Consider the following 23747-nt stretch of genomic DNA (forward strand, 5'->3'; position numbering starts at 1 on the left):
AGAAGTCTTCATAAACAGTATTTCAGTAGCTAACATTCATATGGTTGGATCTATATTTTTACAGAGAGGCAGAGTGAGGTACATATATACAATTATATATATGTTTAGGGCATATGCAAAAATATATATGTGAAAAAACCCTTTTCCTACGTGCAGTTTAATGTAGCGAGCAAGCTGAATGTAGATACTTGCAGGTGCATAGATAAAGATAGGAACTCCATCAGTTAAGTTTTATAGCAGAACTTATCGCTTTATAACTTATAAATATAAAAATATTTCTAATATTAATAATATGTTATAAAATAAATTATAATATTAATAATGAAATATAAAATAAATAAAACTTAGAAATAACTTATAAAAAGGTTATAAAGAAACATTTGTCATTCTGGTGTCTTTTGGGTAAAGGGACATGCAAAACTGTTCATGGAAACTTAGCCTTTACTAGGTGATGCCAGTTTATAAATATTATCTGAAGACGTGGTAAGATAGGAACAAAAGTGAAAACATCACCAGCCAACTGGACCAATGGCCTACAAAGAGATAGCATCTAATGCAGGAGAATGGCTAAGCACAGAGAATCAGAATCAGTCACACAGAAAGGGTGAGAGTTATTCTGGAAAATAGACCAAGGATTTCTTCACTTTTTTTTTTTTTCCAAAAAATATTTCAAATCTGTACAAACTCACTGTAAACTATCTAGCCTGAGTATCAGCAGCAACCAAGCCACTGGGCTGAATCACTCTGCAGAGCTAACGCGTTGCGTGCTGAGCACTCGAAATCCATGGTGCTAATCCTGTTACACTAAACACAGTACAAGTACAAAATAGGAGATGGTTCCTCTGAAAAATGTGATCACATTAAACATATTATTTGCTTGGTTTTTATTTTTTATTTTTTATTAGACACAATGTAACACCTCTAAAGGCATTACATTCAAATTAAACAAGCTCCTAGCCTGCATGGGAGTTTGTCACACAGATGGGCTGCTCTTCAAGATGTTGAGATATCTTAACAAGCAGACAAATCACATTTCCTTTTAAAAAATTCTCTGTACTGGTTCAACTGTTGTAAAACCTCTGTAGTTTTGTTTTAATTGTTCTGGTAAGTGATGTTACTCAAGTTTCTCTAGTCATAAACACTAATGAATTCCAAGGATTTCAGAAGAGTGGTTTTCAGTTCACACAGTGGTATTTTCATTTCTGTCTGGCAGGCAAACTCCTACCTCCAGCACCTACACATCTGATTATACATGTTGCTTCTGCACATCATACATACCTACTAGAATTTTATTGTCACTTATGTTCAAAAAACTCTATTTGAAACCAATGCTTGTTTGAAGGAAACAATTGCTGAAGTTACTCTAGTTTAAGTGTTAGTATTCACTATTTTAGCCTTGCATACCTAGAAGTAATTGTAAGTATGCAGCGTTGTGCACGATATTGATTTGTGTTTCCAGGCAAAGCGACAGAGGGAGAATGGAGGAGAATCTTAAGGAATAAACATGGCAAAATTAGGCAACCTTCTTTTTATCTCAAAGGAGAAAACATACTAAATTTTTATATTAAAATTGAAGCATATACTGACTAGATAAATCTAATAAGTTATTGATTAACTTAACTTATTTGGAAGGGAACTATGAAAATGCCTTACCTCTTGGATTTTGCAAGTTATGTTTTCTCTGTGCCCCTCTTCTTCCCTTTGTTGGGTGATGTTCAACTGTGGCTTCAATTTTTTGCATCTATTTCTGCCTTTCCTAGAGCATTACCTACATTTAGTGGTTCCTTCATTTATGAGCTATGTGTATCACTTTTGTGAGAAGAAATGATATTCAAATCCAGTTAAAGATAAAATAATTATTTTTGTCTTGAACCAAGTTTTTGCATGCTTAGAATGTTCTGCTTTCTTCTGGCTAAACTTGGTTGATATATTTGATTTACAGAACTGAATTTGTCACAATAAATCCTATGGCCAGTATACTACCTGTATGCTCCTGATGCCTCCAGGCTTCTATAGTCTATTTCCACCACCCTCATTTATTTTTTCCTGTTTTAGATAAATGGTCACCAACCAACAAAAAATGTTTAGTTATCTTAGGTTAGATATTATAGCATTTCTTGTAAATGCTAAAGCTGTATGCAGCAGTGCAAAGCTGCTAGGAAGCTTTTGTTACAATTTAGCTTTTTTATGTTTTCTTTGAACTTGCACTGCAATGGGAAGATGAGGAAAAGACCCTACCAATATATGAAACACATCAAAGGCTTAAGAAACTAAACATGCGAGGCAGATGCTTTTGTTAACATGTGCTGTATCTCATTTCACCGTCTTTAGAGGCATATACAGCTTCATGATTTGACAGAGTTACTATTTTGGCTGCTTACTGAGGTGAAAATTTGATACAGTAGGAAACACTTGTTTCTGCAGGGAAATCTCATCTTTCACAACAATTCTAACCTAAAAATACAACTTTGAAGAAGAAAAAAGTAAATAAACATAATAAATTGCTTATGTACAGCAATCCTTAGAGTTCTTATTTGTATGGATAGATCAATATCATCTAGTCTGACTGCTTACATATCACAAACTATTGCATTCCCTACAGTTAATACTGCAAAGACAATAGTAACTTCCAGTCTGAGCGTAACTTCCAGTCTGAGCATAACTAATATTTAGCTAATCATACATCCCAAACAGGCTTGGTTTAAACACATCGATATATAAAGCATCTTCATTTTTATTTTGATAGCTGGTACCAAAGCCTCATCAAAATTTTCCATTAAAGTGCTTTCATTCATCATTAATTTTACTGCCTTCAGCTTCTACAATTTGACTTTGCTCGGTCTTTGAGTATTTTAAATTAGGCAGCCAGTGTTTTGGGTTTTGTTTGGTTTTTTTTTAAACGAGCAGAAACCTCAACACAGAAATAATCCTAGAAGTGAGCAAATTTGCCAGTATGATTGTGATAGCAAACCTTCCTAACATAGGCCCAACTTTAGACTTGAGTTCTGAAGTTTGAGTTGGAAACAGCAGGGAAAAAGGAGTTTGGCTCCCCTCATTCCTGCATGTGGATAGCCCCAGCTGCTGTTTCCCTCAAACTCCCATGTTACCAGCTTCTCATTTTTGATAACTTTTTTGTGAAGTATAACAATAATAATGTGGTTGATAATCTAATAAATTGGCTAATGAATATGAAATAAATTGGCTAATGAATGCTGCCCTCTACTGCATCAGCCCTAGGGTACGCATAGGTCTAGCCTGGTAACAATTAAAGACAATTTTTCCTAAGTTCAAGTGGCAGAGAGGCCTGTTACAGCAGAATGAGCTGGGTCTTATCCCCACTTCTGCTTTGTAACCACAAATTTGTTACAGTACTTTACACATAGTGCTTTCCCTTTGTAGACTTCATTGCAAATACTCATCTCTAAATATTTCCAGCTTTCCCCTTCACTCAAAATATGATATACCATTGGGATTTCCTTATCTTGTTTAAACTGAAAATGGGCATGGACTAAGACTGTCAGTTTTGGTTTATTCCATTATACTTAAAGTAGCAGCCTTTAATCATTACCAGCAATATTAGTGCCATAGCAGTGTTTACATCTCAAATATGCTTCTAATTTTCCAAGTCAAAGGCAAATTGTTGGTGATATCTTAATGTTTTTTTAGGTAGCTAATGCCAAAATGCAAGGTTATGATCTTGATCTGAATATTTCCCAGATGTGTGGTAAGGTGAAAGGTGGAGCAGCTAACAGAACTTGACTTCCTATCCATGTTACTCTAAGTGAAGTGAATTGTAAGTCAGGCATAATTAGAGAATGAGACCCCCAGAAGCCTTCACCTTCACAGCTGTTTGAGATGAAAGCTTAGCGCTTGGGTGGATGTAACATAATCCACATGTTGGAAAAGAAATCAGAATCAGCTGTCACTGTCTTTTGCGTATGTTTTACAGTGCCCCATTAGCCACCTTCTTGTCAAAAGTCAGTGATCTTCTCCAAGCTTAATGCTTCTGATTCATTTCCAGTGGAATCAGGACCAGATACTGAATCTAATGCCAGTTCTACCACAGCGACTTCCACTGAAGTTTCAGTTTGCATATGGCAGATGCAGTTTTGGAAGAGATTGTCGACAGAGAAGGATTCTAAAGGATCCTCAGTCATGGAAGACACTTAACTCTTTTCCAGGACAGCCATGTTAAAGATAACATAGATACCAAAAGGGAGAACTAGAACAATGTAACAACACTTTGAATTTGGCTCTTTAGGTTTGGGCCAGATGACCTCCAAAGGCCTTTTCCAACCTAACTTATTGTCTGAATTGGAAAGGCATCTAGAAATCTTTATCTGTGTCCCACAACATTGGAATTTTAAAGTTGGGAATCAGAGATTGATGTTCAGCTCATTTAAGATAAACAGGGAAGATTGCTGTTATTAGATATTGTAGCCTCGCTGGATAAAATACTGAAATAGAACTCAGATAGCAGAGTCCTATTTGAAACTTTGTTATTATTCTGCTGGGTCACTGCTGCAAAGCTGTTGGTCTCCTGAGTCAATGGTATAAGCTTCCTGGTTCTGATACCTAATGATCCTGGAATGAGGGTCACACTTTTTCCAGATATTGTAATATGTATATATACTAACACATACATAAAGGGGAAATGGCATTCAGGGGCATGTCTGTTAAGAGTAAATGGGTAATAGCCTGTTTTTGATGTGCATGATAAAAATATTTTGTGAAGGCAGAGTGGAAAGACATTATAGAATGGTCCTATAACAAAACCATCAGTGATTTCCTTTAGCTCACTTGTTACTAAGAGGTAAGCCAAGTTTCTTGAAGAAGCAGGGTCTAAGTAATCGTGCAGGTTGTCTCTAATAACTTTTGCATCTGCTGGAAATTTTATTTCAGGTTTGTTAATGAATAGCTCAGAGATACAGCTCTTACGAGACAATAGGCAAGCAACCAAAGAAGTGACAAATTATTAGTTTTAAGCTAAGAAAAATTGTAGATTTAATCAACTGTAGGACACAGATCTGCAAGAACATTTCTTGTTTCAGAGCTATGTAATTTTGTCAGAAGGAACACAGAAATAAGGAATTGCTGAATATAGGCTGATTATTACAGCATATTTTGGTACAGTACTGATCACTGGCTCTACAAGTTATACATTAACTAAGGAGAAGAGATGAAGCTTCATAAATCAGAGCTTACTTCTCATTAAAATCTTTCTGTTTCTGAGCACTGGACTTAAGATATTTTTGATCAAATAATGGTGAACCAGCTGAGAACTGTGCCAAACTAGGCACTTCCCAATTCGTCTAACATCTTTTGTTGAAAAGGGATTTCAGAAGGAAGGATAGATCTGGCAAAAACTTAGGTCAGCCTTTGGAAACTTCTGGTTTTCCTGACTGTGGGTAGTCTTCCTTGATTTGGGAATGTGGCCACAGATGTCCGTTTTATGTGCCTGACAGCACTGGAATTGTTACAATGGAAATCAGAGGCTGATATTCAAAGAGTTAAGATCAATTAGAAGGGATTCCTAAGGTCAGTAGGCGCTGAGTCTTGTCAAATGAGATTTGCAGCAGTGGCACTGATAGCTCTGAGATCCTTCAGGCAGTGTGCTAGACTCCTTGCACCAGAACTGTTCCACTTTAACACTAGAGAACTGAGAAGGCAGTTTGCCAGCTAGGATTTTGTCATCTCTGTCTTGTTAAAGATTTTACAGAGCACTAGCTGTTGCTCAGCATGTACGTGAAACATACAGGACATGGAAATAAAAAAATCACCTGCAAATAGTGTCAGTAATGTATTGATGTTACCCTATTGACATAACAAAGGAAATATTTGCAATATAATTTCTATCCTGATACAAAAATTCGTTCTCTCTTTCATACCAAATACTGTTATATTATCTTCTGCTTTCTCTGAGGGCTTTCTTTTTTTCATAGGCAGCTGACAGTGCAGCTGGTGGGACTGAGTAGAGTCAGGCAGTCCAATTGCTTTGTAGTTGCATTGAAGTGAATTATGATTGTGCAGATGCATGACAATAGATTTAGCAGCGTCTTGTAATTGTTGATTACTGTGTTAGTTTATACACAGCAAGGAGCTCCCAGAGCGTGGTCTTGGCACACACGGATTTCAAAACAGCAAAGTAAATAAAGTAAATAAATGGACTGACAGCTTAAAGGAAGCCACTGCGATTCTTAGCCATACATTTCAACTTAATCTTTTTCTATCAAGTTCTTTTGTTAGTGTCTACCACAAGGACAGAGATTACAGTGTGGGCTTGAGGGGAAAAAGAAGCACCAGGAAAATGATGAATAGAAAGAAAATAATGCATTAGAGGTGGGCAGAGGAACACGGACTGTAAGAATCAAAATTGTTAAAAGTGGTTCTGTTATCTTCATGCTTTGTGTTGCAGAAGACCAGCTGTCTATGAGCCTGATTTGTGAAAGGAGTCCCATGAATCTGTAAGTCTTGTAGGAACTTCAGTTGGGAGTCCAGCTTTCAGATACTGTTCTGTAGGATGTACCAGTATGCAAACTCATTTTTTTTTTAAAGTAGAAGTCCCTTCAAATTTCAGTGTGGCAGTCCTCGTACTGTTGTCATAATTATGCTTTTCATAATACAGAAATAAATGGGTGTCTTATTTCTAAAGAACACTGACTACAGTGTTTGAATAGTTTCTAATAAAACAAAAAGGAATTATGATTAGTGTTGCATGTGTTCAGAAGATATTAGTTAGAATCAACAGGCACAAACCTGCAAATGAAGAACACGAGGATAAGGGATGAAAATTCCACAACTTAGAAGCAAGATCTCCAAAGTTTATGCATAATTTGTAAAGACAATGCACTTGTCACAGATCATAGTTTTGAAGTTTTTGTGAGCAAAATCTGAATTATCACACTCCTACTGTCACCTAGAACTGCCACATATCTGAATTGACCTCTTCTGCTGCCTGGGCCTTTCAACGATTCTTTGCATTTCTTCTGGAATTACAAGGCACTGATCAGAAGTATCATACAGTAGTTCTGACTGGTTTCTGTGTAACCATAAATTGTGAAAAATTCATTATATCAGCTGCACATCATGCACTCAGTAAGTCCATACATTTCCAGAAGTGTTTGACTTCCTATGCAAATACTGTACAGAATACTGCTCTATAGCATATTAAGTCCAACATTTTCAGAAACATTTGATTAACTTCTTGTGTGTGGAAACACAGCTTTATAGGCTTGCAAGAAATCTCAGAAGATCATGTGGTGCATTCCCTTGTCCCACAATGTACATACGGATGATATCTATCATCAGCTCTGCTGGACACTTTTATTACCTGCTCTTAAAGACTGCACACGATCCAAAGCACCTTTAATGAATACAGAGAGTTTTTACCACCCTTGTTAAAATCTTATTATTCTTAATATCCTCTGTTACTCTTCTGTGCTGTTGAGTCCATTATTTCTGTTGCCTTTTGAATGGAACATTCCTCTCTTCTTTCCAGATATTTTTTTAAGTATTTGAAAGTTACTGATATGCTTTCTCTTCCCACAGTTTGTCTTAAGACAAACAGGATTGGATTTATTAAATTTTCCATTTCAAATCATATTTTCTATGGCCATGCTGGTTACCCTCCTCATCTTGAAATGAGCATGGAGCCCAGGTGAAGCCTTCCAAATGCTGGATGATGTGGAAAGATTTTCTTCTACATTTCACACACTATTTTCATGTTTATACATCTTAGAAAGATATTTGATTTTCATATTGTTCACTCAAGTCCAGATTGTGGCCACCCAGACACTTTTCTGTAAAATTGGTATCTCATTTTTCTTCAACCTGTATATGTATTTACTTAATACTTCATTCCATTTTGGCAGTGAATAATTGAGAATTATTCTCTAAATACAGTTTTCTAACCTGCTTTTCATCCTTCTTAAAATACAGTTTTATATGAAACTACTGTATCTATGATAATGTAATGTGATAGTGTCAAAAGCCTAACTATGTAGCTCTTTCCCTGAAATGACCTGTCATATTGTCATAAAATGAATAAGATCTAAGAGAATTTGCTGTTGAAAAATCTTTGTTGACTGTTTCTCTACTTTCTTTCATTTCTCTATATGAGGGAATGTATAAGTAAGAACTAAAGGGCAGCTCCCCTACTTCAGACTAAAGGTCAGTCTGTTTCCTGTCTCTTGACAGTAGCAGTAGCAGAAGCTTGAAGAGAAGAAAAAGTGATAACTGCCTGTTACACTTTCCTAGTGTCCATCAGTATGCAATTCAAAGACTAATGATGGCATCTCTTTAATTGTCCTAGGAACACATTTTTTTAATCAGTTGTTCTGATTGCTTTTTAGTTCATGTAAATGGGCATCCTACCAATGACTGCTGTAATCTAACAAGTGTGAAAAAGTACCTTCTTTTGTTTTAAATATCTGCCCAACAATTTCATTTAAGATTCAGTGTATAGTTGCCCCTTCTTCGCTTTCTCAAGGTTGCCTACAATTTCATAGATTCCCCCTCAACTAATTTCTGTTCCACCCTGTGAAGCCCTGGGTTTTGGTTATTCCTCAAACAATAGTTAATCCTTATTTCTGAGCTGCATGTTGATCTTTCCTGTAGCTTTTCCAGTTCTGCTTCATTTTTTACGAGATGAGAGACTAGGGTAGCATGTGTGTTCAAAACGCAAGCACAGATGAATTTAAACTTTGTTGCTCTATTACCCATTTCCGAAACATTCCCTACTCCTGTCCTGTACATTCCTAATTTTTGTTTTGTTATCTATTAGAAGACCAAGAAGTGATAGCTGGGCCATAAGCCATTCTGTAACACATTCCGTGTTTATAAACCGAACATTACTTTCCCTATGTGCACCACTTTTTACAACATTCACCTGCATTGAATTTTATCTGGTATTTTATTGCCTTGTCAGCTTGAATCCTGAGATTCTTCTGCAGTTACTCTCAGTACCTTCAGTTTTACTATCCTGAATAGTTTAGTGTAAATAGCACTTTTTGTCATGGCATTACTGTGGATCATTAATGAAAACATTAAGCACAGACAACAACAGGATTTTGCTGATTACTTTCCTGAGAAAACTGATTAATTTTGTTCCCTATTTTTAATCCAGTACTTATTTATATATTGTTATCTATACATTAGCTACACAACATGTGTATGGTTGTTGAAACAATTGTGGAGTTGTTTCATGCACAAGCAATAAGACATTTTTACATGGGTTTGTATTTGTTGCCTGTGGCCAAGCTGCACAGGCAGCACGCACAGCTCATGTCTGAGCTCTGACATTGCTTAGAAATGTCTGTCTTCACATGCAAAATCCCAGACAGAAACGTGGCAGCTCTGTTCTTCAGCTGCTCATCTCCATAGCTGTCTAAGGCTAGTTCTACACTGTCAAATAATTTAGCTCCCCGGGTAGCTTTTGGATCCAGCACTCCTGACCTTTTGCATTGCACATGTTAGTTCACACTTAGCCTTTTTTTGACATGAACTATTTCCTCCTGGAATGAACCTCCACAAAATTCTCGGGACCAGGACAGTTCACTGCAGGGATCACTCCTAAGAGGGAGTATGGACAAGACCAAGCCGGCTTTGGTTCCTTTGGTTTTATACACTTTCATGCCAGCCCTGCAAGAGGATGTCTACCTGACCTTGACACCAGACTATACAAACAGCAGACTAGTGGGCTGCCACACGCCTCCACAGTATGTCAGACACAGAACAGAAAAACCACAGACATGTCTGAGGGCTATGGGTAAAGTCTCTAGAGGTAATAGTTGAGGAAAATTGAACCAAGCACTCTCAGGGATGCACTAGACCACCCTAGAAGGTGCAAATATGATTGTCAGCCAGTTTTCACCAAATGGCCTAGGGGCCAGGTGCTCTTTGCAATGTTAGACAGTACTGTAAGCAAAGGTATCTCTGAGCCTGACGTAAAAGTACATAGAGAAGATAGGAGGTTCTTTGCCTGCCCTCTACATGTCCCCTGGCAAGGATTCTGCTGGAATCACAGCAGAAAATGCAGTGTCAGTTGAGTGGTTGATTGGGGTTTGTTGGCTGCATGGGATTTTGTGCTGTTGGACTCCAGCAAGCAGAAAAATCAATTTAAATAGAGAAAGTTGAGTAGAAAAGCTGGAAAGAATGTATCAAACCTTCTGAATCGTACCATTCATTAACTGTCCCAAGCATGGGTTTTTGAGTGTTTGTGCAAGACTTACATAGTTCAAGGAAAGGAAAAACCAAAAATATTTCAGCAGCCCAGGCTAGGGAATCAGAGTTTGTATAAAAGGACAAGACATGAGGCAGAAGCACGTGCAATTAGATCACATAATCCTGTGTGCAAAACATGCTTGTTAACTGTTATGTGAGAATGTCAGCAGGGAAGATGAGAAACAATATAGAAAGAGACTTGAAGATAATGAAAGCAGAAGGGTGTGAAGTGATTGTGCTCTGCAGATCAGCCTTTTAAGTTTCTGTGCAAGATTGACGATTTTGTCATCTTGCTTTTTCATGAGGTGTTGAATGAATGTTTAAGAAGACAGCACTTATCGCTGCTCATCAAAGTTTTAAAAAAACTAGAAGACTGAAAATACCAGCTCCAGCCAGGTTAGGAGACAGTCAAGTATTAAAGATGAAAACACTGTGAAAGACATATATCAGGTGCTTGCACTATAGCAGGCAATAGTTTACATCTGTGTGCAAGAATATAGATCTTGATACTTGCTTTAGTGTTTCAACATACCTTTGATGATGAAAGAAGTGTACAGAATATGTAAGATGAAGTACAAATCTAGCATTAAAAAATGAGAAGCTGATCAAGTAGCATTATAATAAGAATAATACAGTTATTGAATGTTGTCTTTTTGTTTAGTTTGGATTAGTTGTAATTTAGGATGAATTAAGTACACAGAAGTATTTATGTCAGAGAAAACAAAAAATGAATGAACAAAGCAATGAACTGGTGATCAGAGGTCACAGTTCTTTTCAGCTGCTAAACTATTAACCTTAACTTCTTTTCATATAGTAACAACTGGTAATTAATTTCTTTTTATTTACTCCAAGACTGTCCAATAACAATAGTTATAGTAGTTGTGCCTTTCAATAAATATTTTGGCTGAAAAAGTTTGGACAGTAGTTTGTTTGCAAAGTACCCAGGGGGTTATGAGCTACCCACAATCTGTGACTGGTCATCTTAAATCATATGCAACATTGACCCAGACTATGTTGGTAAGAGTATTAAGGTCAGAGACCTGTCTTTCACTTGAACACATCCAGGTCAGTTAAGAAAATAATATGTGGACAGAAAAAAGCTACGAGGGAAAACCATCAGTTAGCTATTTTAAAATATACTGTAATATTTTTTGTAGTCATTTCTTAATGCTGATCACCCATACTATACAGCTGCCCTAATCTACACTTCTCAGATGTTCATTCTGTTCCCACAGTCATGATAAAGTTTCCTTTAAAAGAATTATTATTGTGACCAAGCAATATTGGGAATATTTGTTGCATTGTAGCATAAAACTGCTGAAAGTGTTGATGAGTAACTGCCACCAAGGATAATTATGTGAAACAGTGAATATTATAGCTGTCCAGTGGTAGTCATGCATTATAAACATATGGATCACATATTTTAAAATACCACTGATTCCTTTTTCCTGTGTTAGGCAGACAGACATAAACCATTAGAACCAACAGCTAATTGATGTGGTGAATTAGTGTGTTTGGCAACTTTCTGATTTGCAGGGAAAACACTAAAAATTTTATTTTTTTTTTTTTTTTTTTCAGAGAAACACAGCAGTAGTGGGATGCTGTTATCTGTATCTGGTCATGGTCTCTTAAAAAAAAGCCTGTAGAACTTTGTGATTTTTCTGTTCTACCCCATTACTAGGTCATTATGCCCATACAGGTTTAGGAAAAGATCCTACTTGCCACAGACAGTGCAATGCACATTGCTAATCTTTGTGGTACAGTTACACAGTGAGTTTCCTTCTGTCTCCCACCTTCCACAAGAAGATAAGTACTTGAAACTAGCAAATGAGAAACTATATTTTTCCAGTCTTGTTGTCTTTCACAATGGGGAGTCAAGTTGAGATCCATAATAAGAACAAATGAGGCCCAAAATTAAACATAACTGTTGAAATAAATTGTCTCATTTTGATGTGCAGCTGAGCAGCCTTCACATGAACAACTACAGTATGTATCAGTCTCAGTAGGAGGCAACAAACCTGTCATTTGGATAAAGATTGTTGACAGACAAGTAGCAGAGGCCATCTGCAGCACACTGAGTTTTGTAAATCTCACAACTTCCATACATTTCATAGGGATACCTTTTTTCATCTGTTTATACACACTCTGACTGCCTTAGCACCCAGGCTCACTTCCATCTGCTCATAGCTGTCAGCACTTGAGTAGGCTGATTTAATTATAATTTGTGCCCTATTTGTAAATATATTTACTGTATCTGCTAGAAGCTCCTGACTGAACGGCAGCTGACTGCCTAAGCAATGAAGACCTGCCTTTCCTTATATTGCAGGTGATGGACAGCTACTTCTCCTGGCAGTCACCATGCACTTTGACTGTTTCTTTTGCATTGTCGCTTCCTTGTGTGTTAGGATGGGCAATAAGTGAACAGCTTTAACTCCATTCAGTTTCTTACATTTTGCAATTATTCATATTGAAATTTATACAAATGGTAAAATGCAGGAGGAAAACATAATGATCATGAGTGTGGAAGATAACTTGGCATTCCACCCAGATTGAAATAGGCAGCTCCACACAACTCTTAGAAAATTTACTGAGTTGTACTAGTCTGTTACAAGCTTTCTATTCTCCTGTGTATTTCTGTGGAGACCTAGAAATTTAAGATTTGACAGAAATCCTGAGTGCCTGGTCCTGTCTGCTAAATGGAAACATGTATGGACTGCCAAGTTTCAATTAGGATTTGGATTGTGATCCAAGATTCCTTATAAACATGTGAAGTAATCTTTTTGCTCAATTCAGTACCCATCAGGCCTTAGTTAGAACGTCAGTCCAGTCTTGGGCATCTCACTTCAAAAAAAATTAGCCAATTGGAAAGAGACCAGAAGGAGAGCAATAGGAGGTCTAGAAAACATATACTACTCGCAATGACTTAAAAAACTTGGATTGTTTAATCCTTAGGGGTATAGGTTGATTTATTTTCTATTGAGAGTTATTTTCAAGCCAGATCCTTCCAATGATTTTGTTTATAGGGCTGCTCCACAAACAGTTATATTTGAAGGGTTGGTGAACTTCAGCACAGAGGCAGAAAAAAATACCTGGGGGAATGGAATTTAAGGAGACTCCTTAAGCTGCCGCCTTTGTCAAGAGATCTAGCAAATCAGATAACTACAGCCATACATCTAACCATATATACTGAGGTAGGGACGGGTAGTAGTGCTTTCCTTTTTTTCTCTTCATCCCAAAAACAGATCTGATAATGAATTCTGACACTGTCTCTGTCCGGTTTACAAGTTATCAAATCTTGCAATGTTGGGGTCAAGCATGCAGAGGTGTTCAGACCCTTATATTTTCCATCAACATTCATGTTGCTGTCTATACATCTTCCCATCTTGGCCCAAGCATGGAGCTCAAAAAATCTGGGTTTTGATTAATAGAGCTCAGTACAGTTGGCTCTGTCTGTAGCCATTCCACCTCCACAACGTGAATTAAATCCATGTGAAGGAAGCAAATGTGATCTCTTCCCTCCTGCAAGGACTTTGGCTAAATCTGGTGACATACTTGCATGCTGGTGATGAAAGTGATGGACCAGGTGCCCTTGAGGACAGCTCTGAACTCATATTAACTGGCAGCATAGATGTGTCCTCGAAGTCACTTCCTGCATTTCCTTTACTGAAGTTTAACCTGTCTAACTGTGGACATTTAACAGGAGTGCTGGTGTTTGGAATTGTTTTTTGGAGCTGCCTCTTTTCACTGACAAGAGGGGAAAACATAGGCTAACTGTGCTTAAGAATTATTTGTTTCTGTTACATGTCAGGACATATACTAGCTAAATTGATTCCTGCCATTCTTGTAAGTAAACTTAAACATCTCCTTTGCTAACCAACAGCTCTCACTACTGCATCACTAAAGAGGTCCTTTCTTGCCATGCTATGCCACCCTCCCATTTACTTGGTCTACAGACAATCACTGGTTGAGTGGTCCTTGCTCTGCTCTGGAATTAAAGACATAAAAGCAGTAGAAAAGGGAAGGAGAAGTGATTTAGTTTCCTTAAATCCCCTTGTGGTTCTGAGAAAATTATTGAATAATTAATCTTTTACATGGTCTTTATGCACCATAGAGACTTTGCACCTTACACTAATATTGTGCTAATGCAGGAGGGCTTAGAGGTACTGTTCCCACAGTCTTCAGGAAGTTTGGATACATGTATAAGGTACATCTTATCCAAATGCATCAGATGAGGGAATTGGACTGGAAAGCTCGTGGGACATTCACATTTTGGCTATAGTTTAAATATGACACATTAGCAGCTTGCTCTGTGGTCTTTCAGTACTTTCACTTCTGATTTAGAGCAGGAAGGGTAGAGGTCTCAGAAAATAATAATAACAAGCACAAAATGGATTTTAACTTCAAATAAAGTTTTAGTTCTGAGTGACAGCTGAGGTTATGGTTCACCTTGGTCATTATTTGAGGTTTCTGCCCATAACTGTGGTATCATGGGTTGTGAGATTTCTATCTTAAAATGCCTTCCAAAGGCAACTGCAAAGCCTGTAAGATTACATTTTAATGGAACTACTTTGCTTCATTATAAAGCTTCTAAAGGCACATCTTGCTTAGCCCATCTTCAGTTTCCTAGGTTTATTTTATCTTCTACTCCACCAACTTCCTCTTTCTGTTGTCAATAATTCTTATGCAAGACAAATAAGACATAGGAATAACTGTATAACTTCTCATTTGGGAATGTTTTCAGCTTAGTTTGTGCAGATGTAAATGGTGCAACAGAGTAGAAACAGAGTCAGTGGCCTCATATTGCTTAGTACTTCACTCTTTCATGACCACATCCAACCAGTCTTCTCATTTCTTTAAACCACCCTTTTTTAAACCACCTTCTAAAAGCAAACTTTTGAACTATGAAATCTTTAACATTATGCCTTATCACCAACTTTATCTGACTCAAGCCAACGTTAGTCAAAGGTACCCCTTCAGAGAAGCTCCCTGCAGGGTGCACAAACCAAAGTTCTGAAAAGAGGAATGTTACCAAGTTTCCTATCCAGTTACCCACCAAGAGCAGCAGCTGCTGTCACAGGCCCAGCAGCTTCTTGTCACCATTTGGGAAACTGGGAAGTTTTGGAAGCCCTCAGTCATCTTCACATTCCATCCAGATGAACTCACTCTTCATCTGTGGTATTTCTGTAGACAGAAGAAAATGCAAGCAAGGGAGGGGCTGTCTGTGGATCGCCACATATATGGGATAATCTCTGAAAAGGGGAGGAAGATACAAGGTGGTCCTGTTCCTCTACATTAAGAGGACTGCAACTAGGGTTACAGACATTTAAAGTGCATTTTAAGAATTTATTACACAAACAGGATCAGCTACAGAAAAATGGCCACTGTCTCACACTGCAAAGTAGTTGAATTTGGTTCCAGAATCAAGTGATCCTCATTGCAGGGTATATTTGGATCCATTGCAGTACTGCCTTGATAATACATTTGGTACTCTGTCAAGTTGTCTTTCCTAACAAATTGCTTTCCTAACAAATCACTCACATTCTAGGATGTTTTGTAAATGTTTTGCTTCATATTACCAGCCTTTTTATAAAAACACGGGACATTTGGAATTACCATACAGAATTATGAAAGTGCCACTTTTCACTTTTGTTTTTTATAGCCACCCTGTGCAGAGCAAGACAGCCAGTCAGCTTTCTGTTGCCTTGTCATTTATATAATGATGACTTTTATAATCTATAAAAATAGTTTATTTAAGTTAAATATATTTGGTTTCTATTGGGAATATGTTTCTAGCCTTCGAGACCTGTAAAGGGAGCACATGCATAGCTACAGGGCACGTTTCAAGTTGATATTTGAAATGTTTCTAATTATAATGAGTTGGAAATGGTTTGGGTATTGAAAGCTATGCTTTTACAGTGGATGTGGTCAAAGGGGATTAGTTATAATTGTTGAAGTTTACAGAGTTATGGCTGTAAAATAATAGTGTGCTATCTGCTTTAAAACCATAATGGAGGCCACAGCATATTTTTTTCTTTTAATTATTTTAGTTTCCTTTCCAAGTTCCTAAAAAGCACAAAGCCAGAAATGAGTAACTACTAACAAGAATTTTCCCCCCAATAATATTAATGATTTGTAGTGCTTATTATCAAACCTAATTACAAGTCACATTATAACATGGAAGTTATTTACTTCACACATTTTCTTGGAGTGAAAAGTTTAATGTTTGGAAATGGCTGAGCCCAAGTAATAGCATAAAATCAGATAAAAGATACATACAAGGAAGTAAGTTGAAATGCCTTGTTTGTTTCGGTCTTCATCAGTTGGAATAGAAAAAGAACAAAATGAAAATGAGTTGGATGATTTATCTGTTTTTTACTTGATAAAATTTACTTGCTATACTGCGTAGGTTGGCCAAGCCTCTAGAGAATAATTCTGAAATCAAGGAAAAAAACAACTCCCCAGATAACTGAGGATGTAGTAAATGTAATACCTGTCTTTAAAAAAGGAGGGAAAAAGACCTAGAGACAAGTCAGCATATCCTAAGAAAAAATACAGCAAAAGTAATTTTAAAATAAATGTTTATAAGCACCTAGTAAATTAACAGCCAAACCCAATTAATTAAAGAATTAATGAAATAAAAACAATACCAAACCAACCTAAATTTCATCTGTGGTGAGATAAAAATCTTCATGCATAGGAAAGAAGCAGCAGATACCATAAATTTGGGAAAGATTTTTGAAACTTAATGTCCCGAATGATATTCTTTTAACCAAGATCAGCAAGCAAAATCTAAGTGAAAGCCTTACAGTGTGGAAAGCCGTACTCCGGAATGAGCAGTTGTTCACTGCCAATCTGAACAGAGGCATCAATTTACACAAGAGTCTCTTCAACATATCTCCTAGTAAAAAGTAATTAAGAACTTGAATGAAGGAATTGAAACTAGGATTATAGGAGTTGCAGGCAATATGAAACTTGGAATAGTTGAAAGTATTTTGGAGGACTGAATAAGAACTCAAAACAACACTGACAAATTAGAGAAATTATCAAACAAAAAGGCCACAACTGAGACACATGCAAAGTACAACATTTAATTAGGAGTAATCAAAGTCACAACTATAGAATGAGAAATAGTTGCTTACATTTCTTCTGTGTATCCGAGTGTGGTGGATGACAAATCAAACAAGAATCACTATTAGCATATTACTGTAAAAAATGAGGAATTATGCATAAATGTATGAGTATGCATATATCCTTTGCAGGAAATATGAAATGTTCCTTCAGGTATCAACACTGGTAAGGTTTCATTAAAGTACTATGGCCATGCTGTGGGCACAAGCAACGGGCATGTTCAAAGGTCTAGAAAACCTGAAAGCTTTAAGGAAAGCATTTTAAAGCTGGGCTTGTTTAGACAGTGAAAGCTGGTAGGTAGATATGTAGATTTAATAATAATTTCTGAATATGTAAAAGGTTACTGCAAATTAAAAACCATCTCTTTCATGTTAGTTTACAGTTTAAACAAGAATTAATGGGCTCAAATTACCAGGCCATTTAAATTGGACAATAAAAACATTTTCTAACGTAAATGGTAGAATAGGCTACCAGGGGGTTATAGAATCTCAGGTTTTAAAGGTGTCTGAGAACAACCATCCATCAAGAATATCTTTTCTAATTAAGTCCAGTGGAGTATCCACAGTGATGTGGCATCCTTTCAGCCATATAGGCTGTGACTACACATAGGCTCATACCTCCAATCCTGCAGCTCTTGAAGAACATGAAATTGTGTCAAATTGATCTTGAGAGCCCATGGAAATTATATTTTTTTATTGCAGTAGTATATAAGTCAAATCAGAGCCTGTGACTCTACTACATAAACCTTGAGGAAAATGCAAAAATTTTTGTGCCCTCAAAGAAGTCAGTTTCATTAGGTGACAAAAACACTACAGTTTTAACCTTCATAATGTAAATGTCAATTATATTTTTATATGTTTCTTCTTAATTTAATAATGACTTAATAATCAAATACATATTTTCACCCTTACATCCAAGGCATTTGATTTACATCCAGTCTATTTCGAAGTTCTGAAAAATCCTTAGACTTCTGCTTGTAGGTCCAACTCAGATGAGTTGGTGCTTTCATGCTGACATTTGAAATTTGTGTCTACATCACTGAGACCTATGAAAAGATTCCTATTGCCTTCAGTAGATTTCTATAAAACTCCTGTAACAATCTCCTCCTGAGAAAATCTGTAAATAATACTAAATAATTTGCAATCTAGACAAAAGCTAGTTCTGTGCTTTAACTAGCATGTAACTCCAGTGAAGTCTCTGGGGTATACAGGGAGTAGCAGGGTAGATAAAGGGTATACAGGGAGTAGCAGGGTAGATAAATACCAAATCAGGTCCCTGTTACCCAAGGGGTAATAGATAATGTATTAAATTAATTTGTAAGGAAAAACGTCCATTAAAATTTCCCCTTCTCCTCCCAAAATACTGCAAAAGTTAGAATATGCAAAATTGTCACTGAAGACTATAATTTTTCAACTTCCAAATACACAAAGCGCACTCAGTAAGAATAAATCCAGGATTGTTGGTGATGAGATCAACCTGATAATAGTTCTCAAGAATTCAGCTACATTTGGCTCCAGTTAAATAGTGTAACTAGGTATAATCAAGCCAGTTACTGTGGATATAATGTAAATGGAGTAACATTTCTCCTCATGACCTCCTTTCAGCTCTCCCACTGGGGATATAATGGAGTAAGTATGTATTTGGGATATAATGGAGTATGATTGCAAACAAATTTTACCAGAAAAAAATACTATATTTTCATTAATTATATGAATACTTCCATGGCTTTAACTTAAGTACTGAACTGAAGAGCAGTGTATCTCCATCGTTCAAGTGCAAGACACTTAAAATGGGTTAATTCAGAACAAGTTTCTTATTTAAGCACTGTTCTCTTTCAGCTGCAAGTGTAATAGTCATGGTTTTGAAATGCTGAACCATAGCTGAAATGGTCTAATACAGTGTTTTGTTACAAGGAAAATGTGACAAAATGTAATTCAGTTTAATCCATTTCAACATAAAAAGTAATGATGGCACATGTTATGCCAGTATCTTTTTCCTTTTAGTGGTGGTGGTGGTTTTTTTGTTCCTGCTGCTGTTAGAAAGGGACCCAGCCTAGTTTTAGTGGTGCCACATTTGGATTACAGCAATTAATTTCTGTAGAAAGAATTAACTAAATTCTTCTCATCACTTTTTGGCATGGAAAATACAAAATACACATCACTCTGTAAAAGGAAATGGGCATTGTAGCAGTGTTTGCACCACATTCTTACCTTTTAGTAGCTCGTCATCCACATAGCCTAAGGTTCTCCGCTTAATTCTGTTTGGTTTTGAGCACAAATACTTGAAGAGATGTCCCATGGGAAAGGAGTATTAAAGTCCACTGCTCTGTATTAATGCTTTCACAGAAAAGCAAGAAAGAAACTGGCTTTTCTTTGCTGTGAAAATGAGTAGCTGTGCAAGAGTAATCCAAGTATAATAAGCCTTGGCTGGGTTGGACTCATTGATCTGCTTGTATCAATGGCATGACAGTGGTATATATAAGATGACCATCAAGACTTAATTAGGGAGCCCTCACAACTTCTTTTGAGATTAGAGAGTATAATTCTTTTAATTTCACATACGGAGAGTGATATATGTCTGCATTGCAATAGTAGACGAGTTAGCCCTAGAAGTAGATCATTGGCCTTAACTGACTCTTTCTGGGTCTTCCTAGATGACAGTTCCCCTAAGTTGTATCCTCTTGTTTACACCTAAGCACCTTGTGTTAATTCTCAAGCTAACGTTACATATAATTAAATAATGGAAATTGTGCTTAGAGTTTTCATTTAAATAAATGGCCATAACTTTTCTGCTTTGCAGTAGTTAGACAGCTCCAGATATTAGAGGGGCCTTTGCTGCTACGGAGTTGGATACTACTGATGACAGAGTGAGCTGGTTTGGGAAGTGCTGTTTTTACTCCCTCAGAGGTAGCAGACTTGCAGTGCTGTACAGAACTGTGCATTCACTCTGTTTGTTCAAGTCTGGGTTTCAGCCCTGAGCGGCAATTCATGCAGAACTGTTTTCAAACGGCTCTAAGAAGCTCAGGGGCAATTCAGATCTTTGACAGTGTAGGTGAAGTTTTTAGTTTATATATGCAACTGCATCCTTAGCAATAATGATTTTTCATGCTGCAATTAAGACTCTTACCATAAAAATCTTACAGCAGAAGGCTTTATCAGTTGATTTTTTTTTAACACTACATCATCATTTTTGTCTATCAACATTTATATTTGCATTTTCATATGAGTATTTAAACAAAATAATCCTCCACTTGCATCTTTTCATAGGTTTGGACAAGGAAATTTTTTTAAATATTATGTCTGGTTTAATATGGTCTATTTTCTGAAGGGCTTACTACATCCTAGACCTACTGTTGTTTATCTTGACGTTCTCACTGAAATCTTTCTCATATGCAAGTACTATAGACCTGGTGACTGTGGCCAAGCTAATGTTTCTTGCTAAGTAAACCCAGAGCCTCTGGTTCTTGCATCGGAATTTATGTATCTTCATATCAAGTACTTCATATATAAATATAGAATTTTAAATATATTGAAAAATGCATCCAAGAAAGGCCACCTCTCCTTTCTTGACAATAGGAGGTCATTCATGTAAAACTGCCTAGTTTGATGTTCTCCCTCTCCTTCACATCCATAAACTACATAATGTTTACTTCTGAATAAAAAACAGCTATTACTTTTTCATGCTTGATTCACAGTTGCTGCCCAGGTAACATCAAAGCCTCTACTTCCAGTCACAGAATAAATAACAGCCACACTCCTGAATTGCATAGACCAGTTCAATGGCCATACAGAATGGCTTTTGTACCACATACAAAGCAGCCATTTTCAAAAAAAATTACAGTGAAAAAACTTCCTTCTCATGTCTCTGCACACTGAAGTCCACATGGTTCTGCAGGCTGAACAGAATGCGTTCATTTTTCAGGGACACAATATCAGCATTTACAGAAAAAGTACTGAATCCCAAGTGACACTGTTGGCTTCACTTGATGTGTAGTTACCATAAGGAATTTTTAAGTAAATGAAAAAACATATGGATTTTTCAGTACTACTCTGCTCAGACAAAAAGTATAGAATATGTTTAGGAGGAAATTACTCCAAATTCTTTTATTTTTTAAACAGGTAACAAGTCGTCAGCGTTATTCCAGCTGATCTATTCACTATATTTGTTGGCTCAGCCTAGGATGTCCTTTTCTGCCCCTCCTGTAATTTCCTCATTGGGCCCTTAGTGACCACTGGGTTAGATGGGCTATTGTTCTGACTACTACTTTAGTATCAGGAGAAATGTTGCGGCCAGGCATACAGCCGGGATAAAACATTTAGAAGTTGTTTGGTTGGAGCCATATTTATCCTCTGTTAAGACTCAATGCTGAAACAACATAGCCATCTAGGTACTCTATTAGTAGTTGAAAAGGGATCTCTGAAGTCACTACCTAAGCTGTAGTAACTTCTACCACTCCCAGATCACTATGCTTTTGGGCAGAAAACGTAGGGGTGAAAAACTCTGTCTCCCATTACTGGCCCCTTGAGCCATCCACTATCCCAGAAAGAGTTTGTTTTAAAGAAAAAAAATTAATCATATTTATTACAAACAGAACAAAATGTTTCTGATATCTGAAAGACAAAGATAACACGGCCGTTAGGGTTAGTCTTACTGTATCCCAAAATGTCAACACACTTGCCAAAAAAGAATTTACCAGCTCAGTGCAGCCAAGAGATTTAGTTTATCTAAATGTCCTACAAGGAATAAATAGTTTACCACTGGTTTTGAAGACTAGAAGAAATATCACATTCTATTGACATATGCTATAGATTTAATTTAATGCTGTGGTTCAGATGTCTCTTCTGATAAATTTTAGTAAAATCTGCGCTAAGAAGAATGGAGCTGTTTCAGTATTTATGGGGTTTAAAATGCAGGGTTAGCAACGGAAACATGTTAATTGAAACAATGTTTGTATATATTCTTGAAATGGTTTAGAGAAGAATTTTGCTGAAGTTTGTTGGTCAGTTGGTTCCAAATATAAGTTTAGTATTTTTTAGGTTTACTGTGATTTCTATAGCAAGAAGATCCTCTAATGAAGAGATTAAATAGCTCAAATTTTATTTTTTAGGCATATTGGAGATAACATCTGTAGAAATCGGAGTTGTGGCAGTTAAGTCCATTAAGAGCAACTATTATTTAGCCATGAACAAGAAAGGAAAAGTCTACGGCTCTGTAAGTATTTTTCTACCTTGCAAACGGACTGAAGCAGACAGCACAGTTCCATCTCTTACCTGCTGAAAACGCCACTTGTCTGTGTATATACTACTAATTAGAGCTGAAATGAGCTGTTCATCAAAATTTCATTCTCTGCTAAACCAGCAGCCCCAGTCTGCACAAGCTCCCTGTTGTTTGGTAAGCTCATATCCTACCAAAGCAGCTGCAGGGATTTATCATGCTTACTCCTTCACTCAGGTTTCTTATTAAGTAGTGGCCAATGGAGAAGATCCTACAAAATGTAATCTTTAAGCCTGGTTTTCCTTGGTTTTCTGCAGTACATTCACATTTAGCAGCAAATCTTGGAGGGATAAAGTGCACCTGAAATCTTTGAAACTTCAGCTGGTGGAGCAGACACACCAAATTATCAAACTATGACTTTGAAGGGGAAGATATCTAGAGTAGCCAGCATTAAATTGAGTGTATTAATTAATAAACAGGATTGTGGGCAACACAGACAGGCACAGACTTATATATCAGCAGATAGATCATAGAATTATAGAATCATAGAATGGTTTGGATTGGAAAGGACCTTAAAGATAATCTAATTCCAGGCCCCCTGCCATAAGCAGGGGCACTTTCTATCAGAATAAGCTTCGTGTCTGAGCAGAACTTGGGTATCATTTGAAAACTGTATTTGCATTTGTGTAAGTTTGGGCTTACTGATACTTTCTGGGGGCAGGGGGGGTGGGGGTGGAGGCATGGGAGGGAAGCAAACAAAAAACCCCAACCCTAAAAAGCCCAGTAACTATCCAAATATTTTTAATAGGAAGCAATATGGTCTATAAATCTGACTGCTAAACTCAAGTGTACCCTCACACATCCACATGATTACACAAACACCAGATGTTCTGGTATTATATCTGATTTGGTTTAAAATTTTGCAACTTTTTCCAGTTCCAGTGAGTTTGAGCCCACAGAAATGTAAACTTATTCAAGTCATCTGCAAAGATTATGAGCTGATCACATTGCTCGGTGTTCAGAGCACCCATAGATGCTCTAAAGACAGCAGGTCACGGATGGATACTGGCACTGGGTTTATCCTTAGGCAATGTTGCTAAGCCTCTGCTGAAAATACTGAAGTAATGCCAGTGTCAACTAAGACTCAAGGAGCTTGAAGTCATTTGACCCTCTTTTTTAAGGAA

General features: G+C 36.9%; 1 protein-coding gene across 1 annotated transcript in view; it reads left to right on the forward strand.

The window, feature by feature from the left end:
* Positions 1-23747, forward strand: part of FGF10 (fibroblast growth factor 10) — a 67892-nt gene that overhangs the window by 38296 nt on the left and 5849 nt on the right. The window contains exon 2 of the mRNA XM_040580824.1: positions 22457-22560. Within this exon, the coding sequence (XP_040436758.1) occupies positions 22457-22560 (104 nt within the window). The remainder of the gene's footprint in view (positions 1-22456; positions 22561-23747) is intronic.

Source organism: Falco naumanni, chromosome Z, assembly GCF_017639655.2.
Source record: "Falco naumanni isolate bFalNau1 chromosome Z, bFalNau1.pat, whole genome shotgun sequence".
Classification (NCBI taxonomy): Eukaryota; Metazoa; Chordata; class Aves; order Falconiformes; family Falconidae; genus Falco; species Falco naumanni.